This window comes from Anoplopoma fimbria, chromosome 24 (genome assembly GCF_027596085.1).
Source record: "Anoplopoma fimbria isolate UVic2021 breed Golden Eagle Sablefish chromosome 24, Afim_UVic_2022, whole genome shotgun sequence".
NCBI classification, from domain to species: domain Eukaryota; kingdom Metazoa; phylum Chordata; class Actinopteri; order Perciformes; family Anoplopomatidae; genus Anoplopoma; species Anoplopoma fimbria.
In genome coordinates this window covers 11,809,851-11,825,664 of record NC_072472.1, presented here as the reverse complement: position 1 = coordinate 11,825,664, position 15,814 = coordinate 11,809,851, and the positions used below count along the sequence as shown (strand labels likewise).

At 40.1% G+C, this 15,814-nt stretch overlaps 2 protein-coding genes across 2 annotated transcripts; one reads left to right on the top strand and one right to left on the bottom strand.

The window, feature by feature from the left end:
- Nucleotides 1-901: 901 nt before the first annotated feature.
- Nucleotides 902-8,925, top strand: LOC129113879 (V-set and immunoglobulin domain-containing protein 10-like 2). The gene is made up of 12 exons (XM_054626362.1): nucleotides 902-971; nucleotides 1,740-2,093; nucleotides 2,198-2,473; nucleotides 3,269-3,544; nucleotides 4,472-4,759; nucleotides 4,839-5,096; nucleotides 5,182-5,472; nucleotides 5,627-5,980; nucleotides 7,117-7,239; nucleotides 7,328-7,352; nucleotides 7,485-7,582; nucleotides 8,780-8,925. The coding sequence occupies exons 1-12, from the start codon at nucleotides 902-904 to the stop codon at nucleotides 8,923-8,925; spliced, it is 2,559 nt and encodes an 852-aa protein (XP_054482337.1).
- Nucleotides 8,926-8,978: 53 nt separating this feature from the next.
- Nucleotides 8,979-15,538, bottom strand: chek1 (checkpoint kinase 1). Its single transcript, XM_054625841.1, has 14 exons — nucleotides 15,393-15,538; nucleotides 15,067-15,132; nucleotides 14,646-14,760; nucleotides 14,083-14,191; nucleotides 13,402-13,466; nucleotides 13,250-13,319; nucleotides 12,967-13,155; nucleotides 11,747-11,851; nucleotides 11,559-11,642; nucleotides 11,400-11,478; nucleotides 11,143-11,311; nucleotides 10,798-10,929; nucleotides 10,434-10,535; nucleotides 8,979-9,722 (listed from the first exon to the last, which is right to left on the bottom strand). The coding sequence occupies exons 2-14, from the start codon at nucleotides 15,129-15,131 to the stop codon at nucleotides 9,627-9,629; spliced, it is 1,380 nt and encodes a 459-aa protein (XP_054481816.1). The 5' UTR covers nucleotide 15,132; nucleotides 15,393-15,538; the 3' UTR covers nucleotides 8,979-9,626.
- Between the last annotated feature and the right edge of the window lie 276 nt (nucleotides 15,539-15,814).

Here is a 15,814-nt window from a genome sequence, read left to right as displayed (position 1 = left end):
TGCAGAGGGTTGTGGTCTTAGCATGTTGCTGTGAGGAAACACAGACCATCGCTGAGAGATGCCAGATTTCTAAATCTATTTTAATCCTAATCCCATCAGTAGCGTTTACTCTGCTCTCCGGTCCTCACGTGACCTCTTACATTAAAATCTGGAGCCTTTCATTTTTTTTACAAACTCAAGATGACAAGAGACAGAAGGAAATATAACCAATTTTTTTGTTTGTGTAACCTATATGATCTTGTTGTCATAACAGAAACAAACAAAGGGCAATAGAAAGTGTTAGATGATATAAACCCCTTTTAATCCCTCTTTTTGGTGTGTCTGTAATACATGACTGTTTACATCTGCATGAAACATTATCAGTATTCCCACTTTTGTCACACAACACCACAGTAACAGTTGAAAATGTTTTTTCACAATTTGCACACCATGAATATGAATAAATACAATTTACGTGCAGATAAAAATGAAAGGCCTTTGTGGAGGAATGTTCCTGTATGAGTTAATGTGCAGGTGTGTGCATAAGTGCATGTGTGTATGGAAGGCTTACCTGTCCGCCCATGCGTCTATAATAGATGAGCTCGGTATCAGCGTGTTATTCTAACCCTGCAGGAGAAAAAAAAGAGAAGAATAGAGGGATAGAGAGAAAGGAAAAACACATGAATAATTAAGCCCAAATCAGTTTAGTGAGCCTCCGTCCCTTCCTACTCTCAGTCTAATGAAGTCACTGCCTGCAACTGGATTCTCCAAGAAACTTCTGTGTCGGAGAGAGGAGAAGATGCGACCTCGGGCATCTGAGGATAGCTGATAAAAGACAGGTTTTGTGATCATAAAAAAGCTTTACCTTTTCCTCATTTTTTTTTTGTAAAGAGGTTGTTGGACTCAAGATCATCATGATACCATGGTGGCCCAACTGCTAGGGCTGGCCTTTCTGTTTCTACCTACCAGCCTGGTCACCTCAACAACACTAGGTAAGGATTGCCTTTGGATTCATACAGTTGCAGTTAAAAATTGGTTTTCCATATAAGGTCATTTAAATGATGATTATATACAAATTAGGGAGGGTGGCTGGACAAAAAAAACCTTTATATTTTATCAACTTTCTGTAGAATCTGTTTTAATTCTGTTGGTCAAATTTAAGATTTGAAGTATAACATGACATACTTGATATTGGAGGGTGATAACGATATTTTAGACTTTAGTTTTACAACAATAAATATCAATTATCTTTTTTATGAATGCCAAGAAAACATAAACAAAATGGTTTGAGAAGGATCACTTAGATTTTTGACCATGATATTTACAATTGATATCAATAACTTTTCTGTGAAAAAAAACAACATATATTGGCAATAATGTTTGTAAATTTGACATATATTTGGCATTTCTGTGCTGCAATGTCCTGTCACTGATACCGATATGTCTGCCGTTAGCTCATATTATTGGATACATCAGCCTGGCCAATTTATCAGTTCTAAGATAATCATAAATAAAACCAATTATTTTTTCTTTTAAACCTTTTTAAACATGGTTGATAAACTAAATGGAAAAAGCACTTTGACTCCCCGGTTAACTATTTTGGAATCCCTTATTAAACTATTACAGCGTGTCTGAAAATTAAAGTGTAATCAATCCTGAAACTGAACACTGGCAGGGCACACGACACCACCATCTCCTTTTCCTTCACACACACACATACACACACGTTTGCTTCTCTGTGTATCCTCTCCCTCTTCCAGAGGTGAAGGTCAATCCCAACTGGGAGGTTGTGTACTGGGACACCAGTGTGTATGGGGTGTTGGGCAAAGCGGTGATCCTGGAGTGCGGCACCACGTTACCAGACATGTACATATGGAGCTTCACCAAACCTGGAACTGATGCTATAAAGGCTGTGGTGTATAACTTGGGGAAAGGACAGAGGATCCAGCAGCTGGCCGAGACGCTCGGACAGCTCACGATCATCTCAAACAGTGCAGCTGTGAGCATCGAGAACCTGCCTCTGACTGCACACGGCCTGTTCACCTGTCAGGCTTTCTATGACATAGATCAGGAACCAAAGGTCTTCTACTACTACGTGCACCTCAATGTCCGAGGTAAGACTTCCTGCACTCTGAAACACTTTCCTTTAGGCAGGGGCGTAGCTAGAAGGTGGGGTTTTAGACAGTAAAGATTCCTACATTTGTGTCTTTGTCTGCAGTTCCAGTCAGTAAGCCTTACCTCCTGATGAGTGATGTGTCTCCAGTGGAGGGATCTACAATGTGGATGCGCTGCAATCTGGAAAATGGGACTGGACCGATCCAGTATGTGTGGCAGCATGAGACGCGCAGCGGCAACATTTCATCCTTTGCACAGGGAAACACCAATGTTATCAACGTGACCAACGTCAACCGCAACCACACCGGCTGGTACCGCTGTGTGGCCACCAACCCCGTCAACAGTGAGAGCTCCAACCGGTTATGGCTTGACACCATCTGTGAGTATTTTGGGGGTAGAATGTGGGTTTTGTCAAATTTAACAACCCTAAAATGCCAATCAAAACCATGACAACAGTTTAATGTTAAAATCCTTTCATCCTTGATGTCTCTTTCTTTTCTTTGGCATTTGATGTGAGTAATCAATAAACTGCGATGACATGCATCTTCAGTAGGCTATGTGTCACACACAGAAAATGTCACCATGTAACATGCGTTGAATGATAACTTTGAAAAATCATTACTCACGCTGTTTCATGTTTTAGTCATAGGTCAGCTTTTGTCTGCTTCAAACATCCATTTATTTTTTTATTTTTTCTCTTGGCATTTGAAAGACGTATTGTTTCTGCTTTGGCTTGTGTTTCTAAACCTGCTTTTACCTGTCTATGTTAATACCTGAACTTCAGTGGTATGAATTTGAGGCACAGAAAGAGGGCAGGAATTACCATTGAGGAGGAGGTCATGACCTCAGTATTTTTTCAAAAGATTTTAGCAACCTATGCATGGTAATTTTGTTTCACTCATTTCAGTACTTTTAGACCACAGCATATTTAAATTAGTTTGCTTCTAATTCAACAAAAAATCTAAAAAAATACATTTCCTCTTCAAATTTTGACTTTCATTGGTGCTGAGAAGGCTTGTGAAACAGCATTTAGACCTTCATATTGGCAAATAAAGTCTAAAATAAATTATATTTTGTTGCAGTGCAGAAAAGAAGGAGATGTCTCCTGTCAGCTGTGTATGTAACATATCCGCGTCCTTCACATCTTGATTGTGTTCATGTCCTTTCTCCTCAGTCGGCCCAGACATCCCTCAGATAGACGTGACTCCGTACAGCATAACAGAGCGGGGATATTCAGCCCTGGAGAGAGAGACTGTTTCTTTACTGTGTCAAGCCCAGTCCAACCCGGCCAGTCAGTACGTCTGGTTCTACAATAACTCCCAGGTCTACACCGGGCCGCAGCTAACCATCACCAAGATCCTCCGCATGCACACTGGCGACTACGCCTGCTTGGCGCAGAACACCTACCTCAACACCCGCTCCAAAAAAACCATCAGTCTGACTGTCTACTGTGAGTGTGACCTCTGACCTCTGACCTCGGACCATGCCATAAGTCCCTGCTCCTCTGTGAACCTCTCCACTCAGTCCTAACCTGTGTTCTTCTGTCTTGGTGCTGCAAATGGCAACGAGTGTAAAACAGACGAGATTTGACATTTATAGCACAAGACTAAGAAAACACAAATCCAGAGATTGAACCGCCTTTGATTTTCATCTTCATTAACACTGAATCTCCTACTTTAACACAACTCCCTGATCATTTCACTTTTAACTAAACCTCTCCTGTTTTCAGTGTTATGCAGAAACTGCCTTTGCTTCCTCTGTTTTACTCACCCGTACTCTATTTATTGCATTATCTCTCATATTTCAACCTCCTTAGACTCACTAAGACAGACCAGAAAGCTTGCAAATGAACATGCATATACACACACAGTGACACACCAACACACACAGCAGAGTGTGGAAGTGCTGCAGACCTATTCTCCTGTTCGGGGCGTCTGGGAAGTTGAAGGAACTCTCTGGCAGGTACCTCGCTGTGATGTCACAGCCATGGCAAGTGTTGGTTGGCTAGAGGACCAATGCTTGTCATTCTACTCTTCTGTTTTCTTTTGCATTTCTTCTAGATAATCAGTCGATGTGTCTTACCTATGCATCACCCAAGAGAGATAGAGAGCATTTCACATCGTTCACATTAGAGAAAACAGGCTTTGTAGTACTGACTTGTCATCCAGCTCTATCACAACAGAAGGTTGTATGTAAAAAATCTATTTAATAACATTTAGATAATAATTCTAAGTTTTTTATGATATATATGATATTTTTTTATGTTTCAACATCCTGAATACTGGAATCCCATTGGCACTTACTCTTGTGCCGATGACCTCACGTAAACCCCACTGTGCACATCACTGCCTCGTTACGCTGTATCTTATCCCCACAGACCCACCCGATGGCTCCCCCTCCTGTTCTGTGGAGCCGGCTCTGAATCACACCTCTCTGAGGCTGCTCTGCTCCTGGCCCGGTGGATTACCCTCCCCCTCCCTCCACTGGACCGGACCCTTGACTCAAGTCGGAAAAGACGAGGCTGACCCAGGGCAGCAAACAAATCCACTGACCAACACCGCCATCTTGCTGCCGTCTGAAAGCCTGACTTCCAACAGCAGCTTGTTTACTTGCACAGGCTCCCACCTGGCCCTCAAACAATCAACAGAGTGCAGCACACGCACATGTAAGTCACAGAAAGAATAACAGGAAGTATTTTGTGCACATTGTCCACATCTCACTTAAACCCCTTTCCCCTCCTCCAGATATTCCCCCTGCAGAGCCGGTGTGTTTTGCCTATGTGACTAACAATAAGCAGTATCTGATGCTGTCCTGCTCCTGGGATGGGGGGGCCCCAAAAGCCTTGGTGTGGTGGGAGGGCCCGGGTGGCCAGGGCAAAGGTGGAGAAGAAAGCTCCAACATCCTGATCCTTCGCTACGGCACTGCCCGCGACGGGAAACCCTACACCTGCCATGCTAAGCATCCACTTCTGGTCCAAACCAGAACCTGCAGGCTCACACTGGGTCAGTGCACATTATCAGACACACACAACAGGAAAATAGCAGATGTGATTTGTTAATTAACTCATGTATACATTGTCACCTGTAGAGGCTCCTGTACTGCTGACGCAGCGCAGAGTTGTGTCCGTATACGAGGGGAGCGATGTTCAGCTCACCTGCAACCTTAGAGACAACTACCTTCCCGTCAGTGAAATTACCTGGTTTAACAATCAGGGTGTGGGTGTTCGAGACACTTCCAAGTACGCACTGCTGCAAACATCTGCATGGTCCAATCTGACTGTGAGAGACACGGATGAGTCACATGACAGTGGAGAGTACAGGTGCTCCACTTCCAACGCAGTGGGAGGAACTGAAATCAATGTCACTTTAGTGGTTAAGAGTAAGTTATTTTTTATTTTTTAGTTAGACGAGAAGATTGATAATCATAAACACACAAGGGAAAACAGCAAAACCAAACTTTTAAACATCAAGTTGTTGTTATACAGGGGTTTACCTAACAGACTAATTTACTGGTTGTGTTTTGTCTCTATCAGGGCACCCCATGCCGCCCAATGCGACCCTGGTCAACGTGATGTACAACAGCCGACAGCGTAACGAGGTGGAGCTGGAGTGGCATGTAGAGAACGAAGAAGGAGGAGGTTGGACAGGTTTTATCTTGCAGCACATATGGGTGTCAGAGCGACCAGGGAGGAGAGGCACCAACAATGATTCAAAGGAGGACGCAGAGGACAGGATCGGTCCACCGGTCTGGTACTCCAACATCATCCAGGACCCAGAAGTGAGGAGGCATACAGTAGGGAAACTGACACCGACCGTTACGTACCAGTTCCGCATCACACCTGTCAACCACCGCACCGTCGGACATCCTTCTACAGCAAAGACCCCAGGTATAGTGAGTGAATGGAGTGGGGAAAAGTTAGATCAGATAGGGAACTTTTGGCAGAAAACTGAGCAAAGGACAGGTGCTTAAGTTAGGGATGATTTACTATAAATTATTAAAGCAGAAAAGGCAGGAGAAGCAAAAAGTTTTGTTTTAAGTTTTAAAAGACATTTTAAAAAGGTGACAGGTGAGTTAGGTGATTATTCAAACATAGTTGATGCTGGTGTCTTGTTGGGATTGCTGAACATTGGCTGTCTAACATTTTTTTTCTTGTTTTTTGTTATCCATTTAGGTGAAAAACTCATACACAAATAACAACACATACATTTATACACACACCTCACAGCCTCACACCTTTCACTCACTTCCTGTTTACCTTCTTCCATGCTCTGCTCCTTACCTTTGCTTTAACTGGACCTGTGTGCTTCTTCTTGTGTATTCTTTGTGTTTATTGTTTCATCTATAGAAGGATTTGACTGCTTTAACCAAGCCAGGTGATTGTTTAGGGTGTAGAAAGGCTTGTAGGTCAGGTGTCAGGGAAGGATAGGCCAGTGGTTTTCAACCCCTGTACTGTCAGTGCTTCAGTTATTCCAAAACTACCCTCAATTCAACATAAAAGCGAGCGCATGTAACCTTTGATTAACAGCAGAAATGGTGGCCAGAAGTGACAATTAGCCTATAGGATCACTGTAAATGCCAAAACAAAGTGTAGCAGTACCACAAGTTTAAAAAAAAGTCATAAATCTGTGACCTGACTCAGTAATGTCAGTTAAACAGCAAAAGTTTGCTAACATTAGCCACCACAAGCTACCGGTCATACCAGACCAAATAAGGTTGCAGCAGCAAAACCACATTTAATATTAAACTGAGTAATGGCCATTTTATTGCTTATGAATTCTATTTTTAATTTTGTAAGAAGAAGAATGTGAATTCCTCTTTCAGAACTTTATTATATTTGAACACTTTCAGTGAAGATAACATCTCCGAGCAATAAATAACTGTACAAGAACTGAGTTGACATGGGTTGAGAACCACTACAAGGAGCTGAAACATGAAGAAAAAACAATGTGAGACACTTCATCAAGTGCCACAACTGTCTCAGAAGTGTACTATTTTGCAATGTGTAACTGTGATGTGTTGCAGCGGAACCACGCTACAATGTGTACCCTGCTGTGATTGGAGCAGCTATAGGCGGGATGCTCATTGCAGCCTTCCTCACAGCGCTGCTGCTTGTGTACATAATCCGCAACCGCAACAACAATCCCCGTGAGTCCCATACACAGTCCTAATGACTCGAATAAATGAAGCCATTGTCCCATTATGTTGCATTAATATTCTGTGTTTCTTCTCCCAGGACTACATGACATGCTGTTTGGTTTGTGAGTATCTGTTTTACTGTCTATATACAATACCAGCAATAAAAATAGAATGCGCAGTGCATAATCATGTCGGCAGACAGTTTCTTTGTACAGACATATCCATTAAATATTTTTCTTTTTTGCTGTGTTCAGACAGCACAGCCAGTCGAGGGAAAACATCAACTTTCCAGAGGATGAAGTGGTAGGCGGGTTGGAGGGAGGAATAGAGATCAGTGGATCATCCAGCCCAGGTAAGATGAATCCACACCACACACATATTCACGCAAACCTAAAGATGGGCTTTACATGTCAGAGTTACCGAATTGATTTTTGGTGAATCAAAACCTTTTTAAAGATTATTAACAATACAGTTATGATAAAAATGACAACTTTTGCCTGAAAAGGGGATGAATGAATATAATTTCAGAAACTAAAGTGCTGTTACTTACTTTGAAAATTAAACAAAATCAGAATTTTGGAGTTTTTGAGAAGTAAAAATAGCTGACTCCTAGTAAAGAATGTATGTTAAATTTAAAGAACCTGCACTTCCACCCAGGAGTTTATTATTCTGGTTAATTAGACCTCTGCTCAGGTGGAAGTTTGGCAGAGCGTTGTCAGGATTTCTATCATCAAAGGTCACAAGACTTAAAGATGTTTGAGTGTTTGAGCTTCACTGTGCAGAATGAGTCATGTTCAGTGAGGCAGGGACTTAAAACCTGTCTGAGATCAGACCTTTAACTAAAAGTAGGAGACGCCGTTTGTCCAGTAGTCAAAATTTTGAAATTTTCCACATTTAACAAACACTTTTGAGTAAAAATCATATTAAACTAAAATTGTTATTCAAAGCAAAGTATTTTTCTCTGTGTAAAACATGTGTGTAGGTCAGAAGCGGAAGTTGTTACAGGTGCAACAGGCGATTAAAAGAGATAAAAACCAAATCTGAACCAGCAAACAGTCTTATCAGGCAAAATTAATAACACCTGAGGAAGTATAACTCTGTTGTGTGGATGCACTTTTCATTACCCATACTACCAGACTATTTAGTAAGCCGGAATCTTTTTTTGGTATGTCCCAATACATACATGTGAAATGTAGTATTCCAGAAATACCAGGATGTTCTACTGTATCCGGTTGCATTTTGCAGTTTGCAAGCCAACATGCTTTAATGGTTATTCTGACCCACAATTCTCTTGGCAGCAATTATATGAGCAAGAGGGTCAAAGGTCAAGGTGCAATGTTATGAAGAAGTTGTATATCTTAATTGAATGCTTACTGCTTGTTATAGTACATATTTTGTAAGGGCAGCTGCAGAATGTACTAAAATGCGATTTGGTAAGCAGCTTCACTTTGACATCAGCAATGTTAATTTAAAAAGAAAAACTTGTTAAAATACTTTTAAAACTGTGGAAATAAGTCCTGATGCTGAACCTTATGTTTCTCTTTTCCAGGTCCAACCCTGGCTTTACCCCGGGCAGCATCCCCCCTCACCACCTCACCCTCGTTTGCCACCCCCACCGCCAGCCAAGCCCCTCCCCCTGGAGACGACAATGAGCCCGTCAGCGTCACCATCACTGTCAAAGCTACAGGATCATAGAGTAGTCATACATATAGAGCACAGACTTCTTTGGTTGTAATTTAATAGTTTTGTAGACAGTTTGTTACCAACTCAACTTCAATAACAGTTAAAAGCTCTCCTCACATTTATCTTTCAATACATAACTTTGATCATTTGAATTCTACATTAAATGATAAGTACACTGCTCAGACAAGTGTTTTTTTAACAAGGAAACCCTTTCTCTTTAGCATTGAAACAGAACCTGCTGTTTCCTTATCCATCTATTTCATACTAAAAGGCTTTTATATTTGAATCCAAATCCAACTCTAAAACTTTTCTTTTTTTAGTTAGTGTTCATCATCAGTATATGCATCATTTATCAAAAATTATTTAGCATACCATGTTGTTTTTTTAAATAATTTATTCAAGACTTTGGACTATATCATGTTAAACATAATCAAAACAAATCACACACACAAACACTTTCTTCTATCCTTGAAAAAAACGACTCCTTAAGGAAGTGACGATTTAACCCTTTAAAGTTTTTAAAAATGTCCACCTTCCTCGCATCAAACACTTTACCGGTTCTCACGAGAATAGAAGTGCAAGAAAACAAGAGTCCACACACACATGCTTGACGAGAACAGCAGGGTACATTTTAAATATCTGTAGAACAGCTAAATATCTACAGGTTCTCCCTCCAATGTCCATAGCAGTGTGCATTTGTATGTAGAGGTTGCTCATATCATGGGGGGTAAAATCTTCTGAGTGCTGATGATGTCTCCGAGCTTCTGTTTTATTTTCACAAAGAGACGCTTAAACTCTAGACCGTCACCCTGGAAACACAGTTAAGGTTTGTTTAGTTCACTTGGTTTGGACCGAAGGGGAAAAATATACATTGCGTCTTTCAGTTCTGGTACATTTTGTTTTTTAAACTAAAACTTCCTACATATGAACTAAGAGGTGTGATCATGAGGTCTTATGGACCAAAAGGTAAATCGTCGATTGGAAAGTTTTGGTGACTCTACCCTGAATCTTTGGCTCTACCGGACCCACAGGGTAAAATTTAAATAAAAGCATTTCATAAAGTACCTTTCCTTTCTGCTGACAAAAACATTATGTCCATGGGCATTTTATCTTTTCTCAATACTGATCCATTAATGAAAAGTGAAGTTGTTTTCCCTTGTAGTTTGTCACTTGATTCAGCTTAATTTTACATATAAATATATTTTTAAGGAAAAATGCATATTTATATCAGATGATGAGGGAGTTTGTATATACTTGCCACTGACTTAAAGAAAATATACTGGTATATTGCTGCATTGCAGTTGCTTTATCGTTTACATTTCCCAAAAACCCTGCTGCTTTCTCTCAGAAAAAGGATTTCGCTTTACCTTTACCATTAATCTCTTTTTTTTGTCATTCAGTATCACACTTCAGTGTCTCAGGTTCGAGTGGTAATCACACTTATGTCTCAGCTTTAATTTAGTAATATATTGTTCATGTAAGAAAAACTACATTTACCATTTTGAAAAGCTAAAACTCACCTTAGACAGTCTGAAGTCCAGCAGCACTCTCCGGTTCATCTCTAGCAAATGGACTTTGAAGATGAGTTTGTTGTTGCGTTTGTCCAGTGTGCTCACCGTCACCTAAAGGCAAAGGGAGGCTCATTAGACTCAAGTGCATTATGGTCTGTTGCAGCTGGAAGAGGCTTGTGTGCTTGTGTGTGTGTGTGTGTGTGTGTGTGTGTGTGTGTGTGTGTGTGTGTGTGTGTGTGTGTGTGTGTGTGTGTGTGTGTGTGTGCTGCAACTGGTAGCCTGGCTGTGTGGCGCAGGAGGTCTTTTCTCTAGCCAACAAATAATGTTCCTAACTTCTGTTTTGAATCCTGCATACTTGAGCACAGATCTGTACCTGTTTGGTGCAGGTGAGTTTGAAGCTGAGTGACAGGCCGTCACAGGCGTCTTTAAGGGAAGATAAGGAAACGTCAGCATTCACGGTGGTGAAGAAACGAGTCATTCTCCGCACTAATCTCTGCCACTGCGTCTGCACACAGAAGGAAGAAGTAAGCATTAATGCAGCATTTTGAAGAAGAATTTCAAAAACATAAATTTGTGTAGAAAAACAGGACAATAACAAAAAAAAAATCATCATCAATCATGGCTGCCCTGATCCTGTGTTGCTAAAACTTCCCACACTTTGTGAGATATATCATATAAAGAAATGACTATTCAATGTAGCACTGGGTATGCTAATTACCTGACTGGCTCCCGGTGTGCCCAGCAGCTGACTACCCAGCAGCATGTGCTCCGGCTTGGTTGGCTGAGAGAAGCTGACTTGGCCCTCGCTTTGGCCGATTATTAACATGGCTTCCCAGCCTCCTGCTGCAAAATCAGGCTGAGAGCTGGAAAACTGCATCCTGTCATCACTGCGGAGGGAGGAACATGGTATTAAGATTACAGGCACAAAAACAAACACACACTTGAGTTGAAATATGAAAGACACAGTGCTCTGACCTGTTGGTGCGGGATATGAGTCCACCGTCTGACCGAAGTTGTTTGTTTCCTCGTGAGCCTGCAGGCGGTTGCTTTACACCTGCAGAGATCGACAGATAGACATCAGTCCGATGAAGATTAAACTTAAATTGATTGTACAAAGTTGATTTTTAAACTTGCCTTGAGTAAACCAGCGGTCTTTCTGTATGTCGGATATTGTGATGCGTGCATCTGGACTGGCCAGCAGTAATTTGGACAACAAACCTGAGGAGAGAAATTAAATGTGAATTTAAAAAAAGCTTAGTTGATATTAGTGGATTTTGTAACCCCAAGACTATAACAAAATTGTAGTATAATTTGGGACTTACTAAGAGGCATTGGTTGTATTTTCTTCCAAGGAGGTAGGTATGTTTTCTTTTGAAGCCAGTCTGAAAACTCTTGACAGCTCTCAGTCGGCTGATCCCATGGCAACTCTGAAAAAGAGGCAACACAAAGAATGAAATGTTTCCACACATCTACTGCAGGACAGTTGCATTAGCATCTGTTATACTTTTTACCATAGATGTAGGGAGCTCAGATCACTAATGAAATGGTTATTATTGTCAGATGCGCGATAACTATTGTGTTTTAACGATAATTCAGCCTTTTGAACGATTTACATATTCATCTCTAAAAAAACAAAACATGATGGTATAGTTTCAGTTTTTTTTAACCCATTTTAGTTAAATGGTATGGAGAGGCCTTTGAACTAGTCTGACTGTTTCATTAAACATTAACTATCTCAATAATGTAGTGTGAAAAACCGACCCTGGATCAGGATCCAATCACATCTCTGCTGAGCTCTTGTATGTCACCATCGTCACTCAAAACCTCTTTATAAGAAACTCCTTATTAAAGTCAAAGAAATGTTGATAGTTCAACATAAAAGATAGTTCATATTCATGGATTTTAAGTCCTGTTCATAGTATTTGTCCTACTGGGATTTGGGGGATAATCATGCTTTAAGTTTTGGAACATAAAGTTGGGGGCTATAGGTATTTTAACAGGAAGTATAATGTTGTCATGTAGCCCCTTAGTTAGCTGTTGGCTACAACTTAAGCCCCATTTTTTAAGGCTATACTTGTTTTCATTTTGGCAATTTGACATAACTTATGGAACAATGAATTTGCTATTTGCAGTTCTTGTTTACAATATTCCAATGGATGTGCAGACAACTATTACTTAATCACTTTCACACTAAAGAGAACTTATAAACGTGATGATTGTCAGGCAAGTTCTGAATTTATAAAGAGCTTCTTTTTTTCTATTATTTCTAAGAGGTAGCAGGGAGAAGTAGTGGTGCATTGATAAACAACATTTTACATAGTTACAGTCTGAAGTACACACACATACAGTAAGTAATATACTGTATAATGCAATGCAATATTCTTCAACACGAGCACACATTACAGCTTTAGAAATAAGTTGAACCTCTCAAAGTCTCAGCAACAACGCAACATCATAACCATCACAATAGAGAGGTTTTGTGATGTATTGGACTGCAGAAGTTGTTACGATTCCTCTGTAAACACAGACTTTGTGATCTTACCTCCAGCCAGCATGGCAGTGAGGACAATCCCACAAGCCCAGATATCTGCAGGCTGAGCTTTGTACTCTGTTTGGCCGAGAAGCTCCGGAGCCACGTAGGGAAGAGTCCCGCAGAGACGACTCAGGAGACGCTCTCGTCCTCTGAAACGAAACATGGTGGCCAGGCCAAAATCTGTCAGCTTCAGGTTATCTGAAAAGGTAAAAGACAACAGCAGATGATGGTTATTATAAACACAAACCAAAGTTATTCATTCTACACCTGGATACACATTGTATTTCCTCACCTTTATCATCCAGCAAAATGTTCTCTGGCTTTATGTCTCTGTGGGTGATTCCGGCACCGTGGAGGTATTCCTGTAAAAGTCCAACAGCGCATTACATAACAGCTGAAACGGGTGCAGAAGGTCACAGCCAAACGCAGATTTGCTTCACTCACCACCGCCGCTATTAGCTGCAGGAAAAGTCTATGAGCATCTCTCTCCGCCATCCCCACATCAGGCTCTAAAATAAAAGAGAACGTTGAAATAACTTAAATGATTAACCACCATCCAAATACTGCCATACTGCCTGTATTGTATGTCATGTTTACATTTGAGCTATCTCAATCAATTTTCATTTAAGGAGCAAAAACATATAAAGCTATGCTTCCATCTAATTGTCGAGTGTACTCTAAATTGTAGTTATCAAAAAATACAAATAAAATACTAATTAGCTATTGGCTGTTGTATCATAATATCTTTCTCATATGAGAGTCCTTTGTAATTAATAAAAATAAAAATAAAAGTCCCTGTGAGTAAGCAAAGACATTTCATTTATATCAAGTCTATTTGCCACCTTTTCTAATGGCATTTTTACAATGAATATAAATCAAGCATAGTAGATTAAATGTTAAAGTCTGGTATCAACGTGGAGTTGAAGTTTATTTTGTGGGTCTCAAACAGAATCCTTGTGATTCTTGGCATGACAGTCGTTACGTTTAAAGAGATGATTTAAAAATGAAGTTGTATATTGCTGACTTTAATCTAATATTTTATTCATCAGACGGTTTAAAACCACTAGTGGTTAAGCCCTTCAAGAAAGCAGTTATTTGTTTGCCCCCTGCAGTTGTGTGTCTCACCGATTCGGTCGAACAGCTCTCCTCCGGTGCAGTACTCCAGGAAGAGATACATAGTCGTACCTTCCTTCCGATGGCCAAAAAAACGTACGATGTTGGCGTGGTTGAGCATCTAGCAGAACAGTAGCAAATGTCACTTAGTGCACGTACACTAACACACAAGTTAACTAACAGTTAAAAAGGTTATAGCAGTACAATATAGACATATAACATGTTAATATATACACATATAATATTACCAATAGTTCAACTAATTGCACTGTGGTAGAGTTGTGCAAGTTCACACCTGAGATCGAAATTAAGCTCCAGTTTAAATTCTTACAAGCAGTTCAATGTAATGGACGAGAAGTGATTTTCTCAATCCACCATATATTACATTACATTACAGTCATTTAGCAGACGCTTTTATCCAAAGCGACTTACAATAAGTATATATCATGTAATATATCATGTGTCGTCTACTAGCAAATGTAAATCCCTTGTGTTTCAGCTACTCTGATGGGCAGTTAAAGCTAATTAATACCTCTGTTATCTCATACTAACTTAACCAAAGGTGAATGACCTACCTTATGGACGCAGACCTCCTTCTTGACATTTTCAGCACACTCTTTGGCCTGAGATGTGTCGATCACCTTCACTGCAACCGCCTCCTCGGTCTGTCTGTTCACCAGCAGCCTCACTCTGCAACCATGAACACACAAAAAAGATGGATTAGAGCATTAAAGAGGGGAAGTCTGGTGAGTGTTTTTAAGATGTCAAATGTCACAAAAATGTTTGCTGCATACAAGACATTATATGGTATAAAAAGGTTTCTCGTTTTAACTGGGTAAGTAGGTATATAGATATATATATATATCTCCAAGACAAAACCAATAGTGGAAGGGGGTTATGTGAGGAAAACAGATAAGACGTTCAGCAGCAGTTTTACTTAACTTTTACAGTAAAAACATAAGGCTATAGTCAAATTTGATAGAAGAGGATTCATACTCTCCATAGGCTCCTTCTCCAAGTGTCTGAACAAGGTCCCAGTCCTGCACAAAAGGCACAGCCATGCTGGAAACAGAAACACACACAGTCCTTGTCAGGCTGGCACAGAATAACAAACACATATCACACTCATTTTTATATATATATATATATATATATATATATATATATATATATTCCAGCCTAATGTGTATCTGTCAAACTGTTTACTGCGCTATTAAATGTCATTAACTCACATGATAGGAACGAAACAAAACAAGTTAAACAGAAACATGTTGTCAAGTTAAATATTTATTTATATTTATATTATTAAATATTTCTCTCACCTGCACAGTCTTCCTTGTGCAGCAGTGTTTTCCAAATATACTTGCACAGACAAACTTTTTCATGCGTCTGCGACTGTGACAACAGGGAATAAAGCACAAATTTGGCGCGTTGTTGTTTTACCGGCGTTGACTTCCTCCATGACGTCATTTCCGCATTCTTTTCTTCTTCGTGTGTTTTACTCTCTCGCTCTTTGTTTTGCTGCACTGTCGCCTCCTATACAAAATAATACAAAATCCTCTTTCTTATGTTTAGTCTCCCATGCCCTTTACAGCTCCTCATCAAATTGTAATTATAATGTAATTGTGACTCAGTGTGCATTTTTTTTTTAATAAAAATGTAATAAATACTCACTAATACTAATACATATACAATTGCAAACCATCCATCTGCAGGATCCTCAAAATGTCTTATTCTTATAATA

Excerpts from the sequence above, each read along its gene's own strand:
- LOC129113879 (XM_054626362.1), top strand. The coding sequence starts at position 902 with ATGGTGGCCCAACTGCTAGGGCTGGCCTTTCTGTTTCTACCTACCAGC. Across the intron at positions 2,094-2,197 it reads CGTGCACCTCAATGTCCGAG|TTCCAGTCAGTAAGCCTTAC; the intron begins GTAAGACTTCCT and ends CTTTGTCTGCAG. Across the intron at positions 7,353-7,484 it reads CATGACATGCTGTTTGGTTT|ACAGCACAGCCAGTCGAGGG; the intron begins GTGAGTATCTGT and ends TGCTGTGTTCAG.
- chek1 (XM_054625841.1), bottom strand. The coding sequence starts at position 15,131 with ATGGCTGTGCCTTTTGTGCAGGACTGGGACCTTGTTCAGACACTTGGA. Across the intron at positions 14,192-14,645 it reads AGGAGGTCTGCGTCCATAAG|ATGCTCAACCACGCCAACAT; the intron begins GTAGGTCATTCA and ends CTGTTCTGCTAG. Across the intron at positions 13,467-14,082 it reads AGAGCTGTTCGACCGAATCG|AGCCTGATGTGGGGATGGCG; the intron begins GTGAGACACACA and ends CTTTTATTTTAG.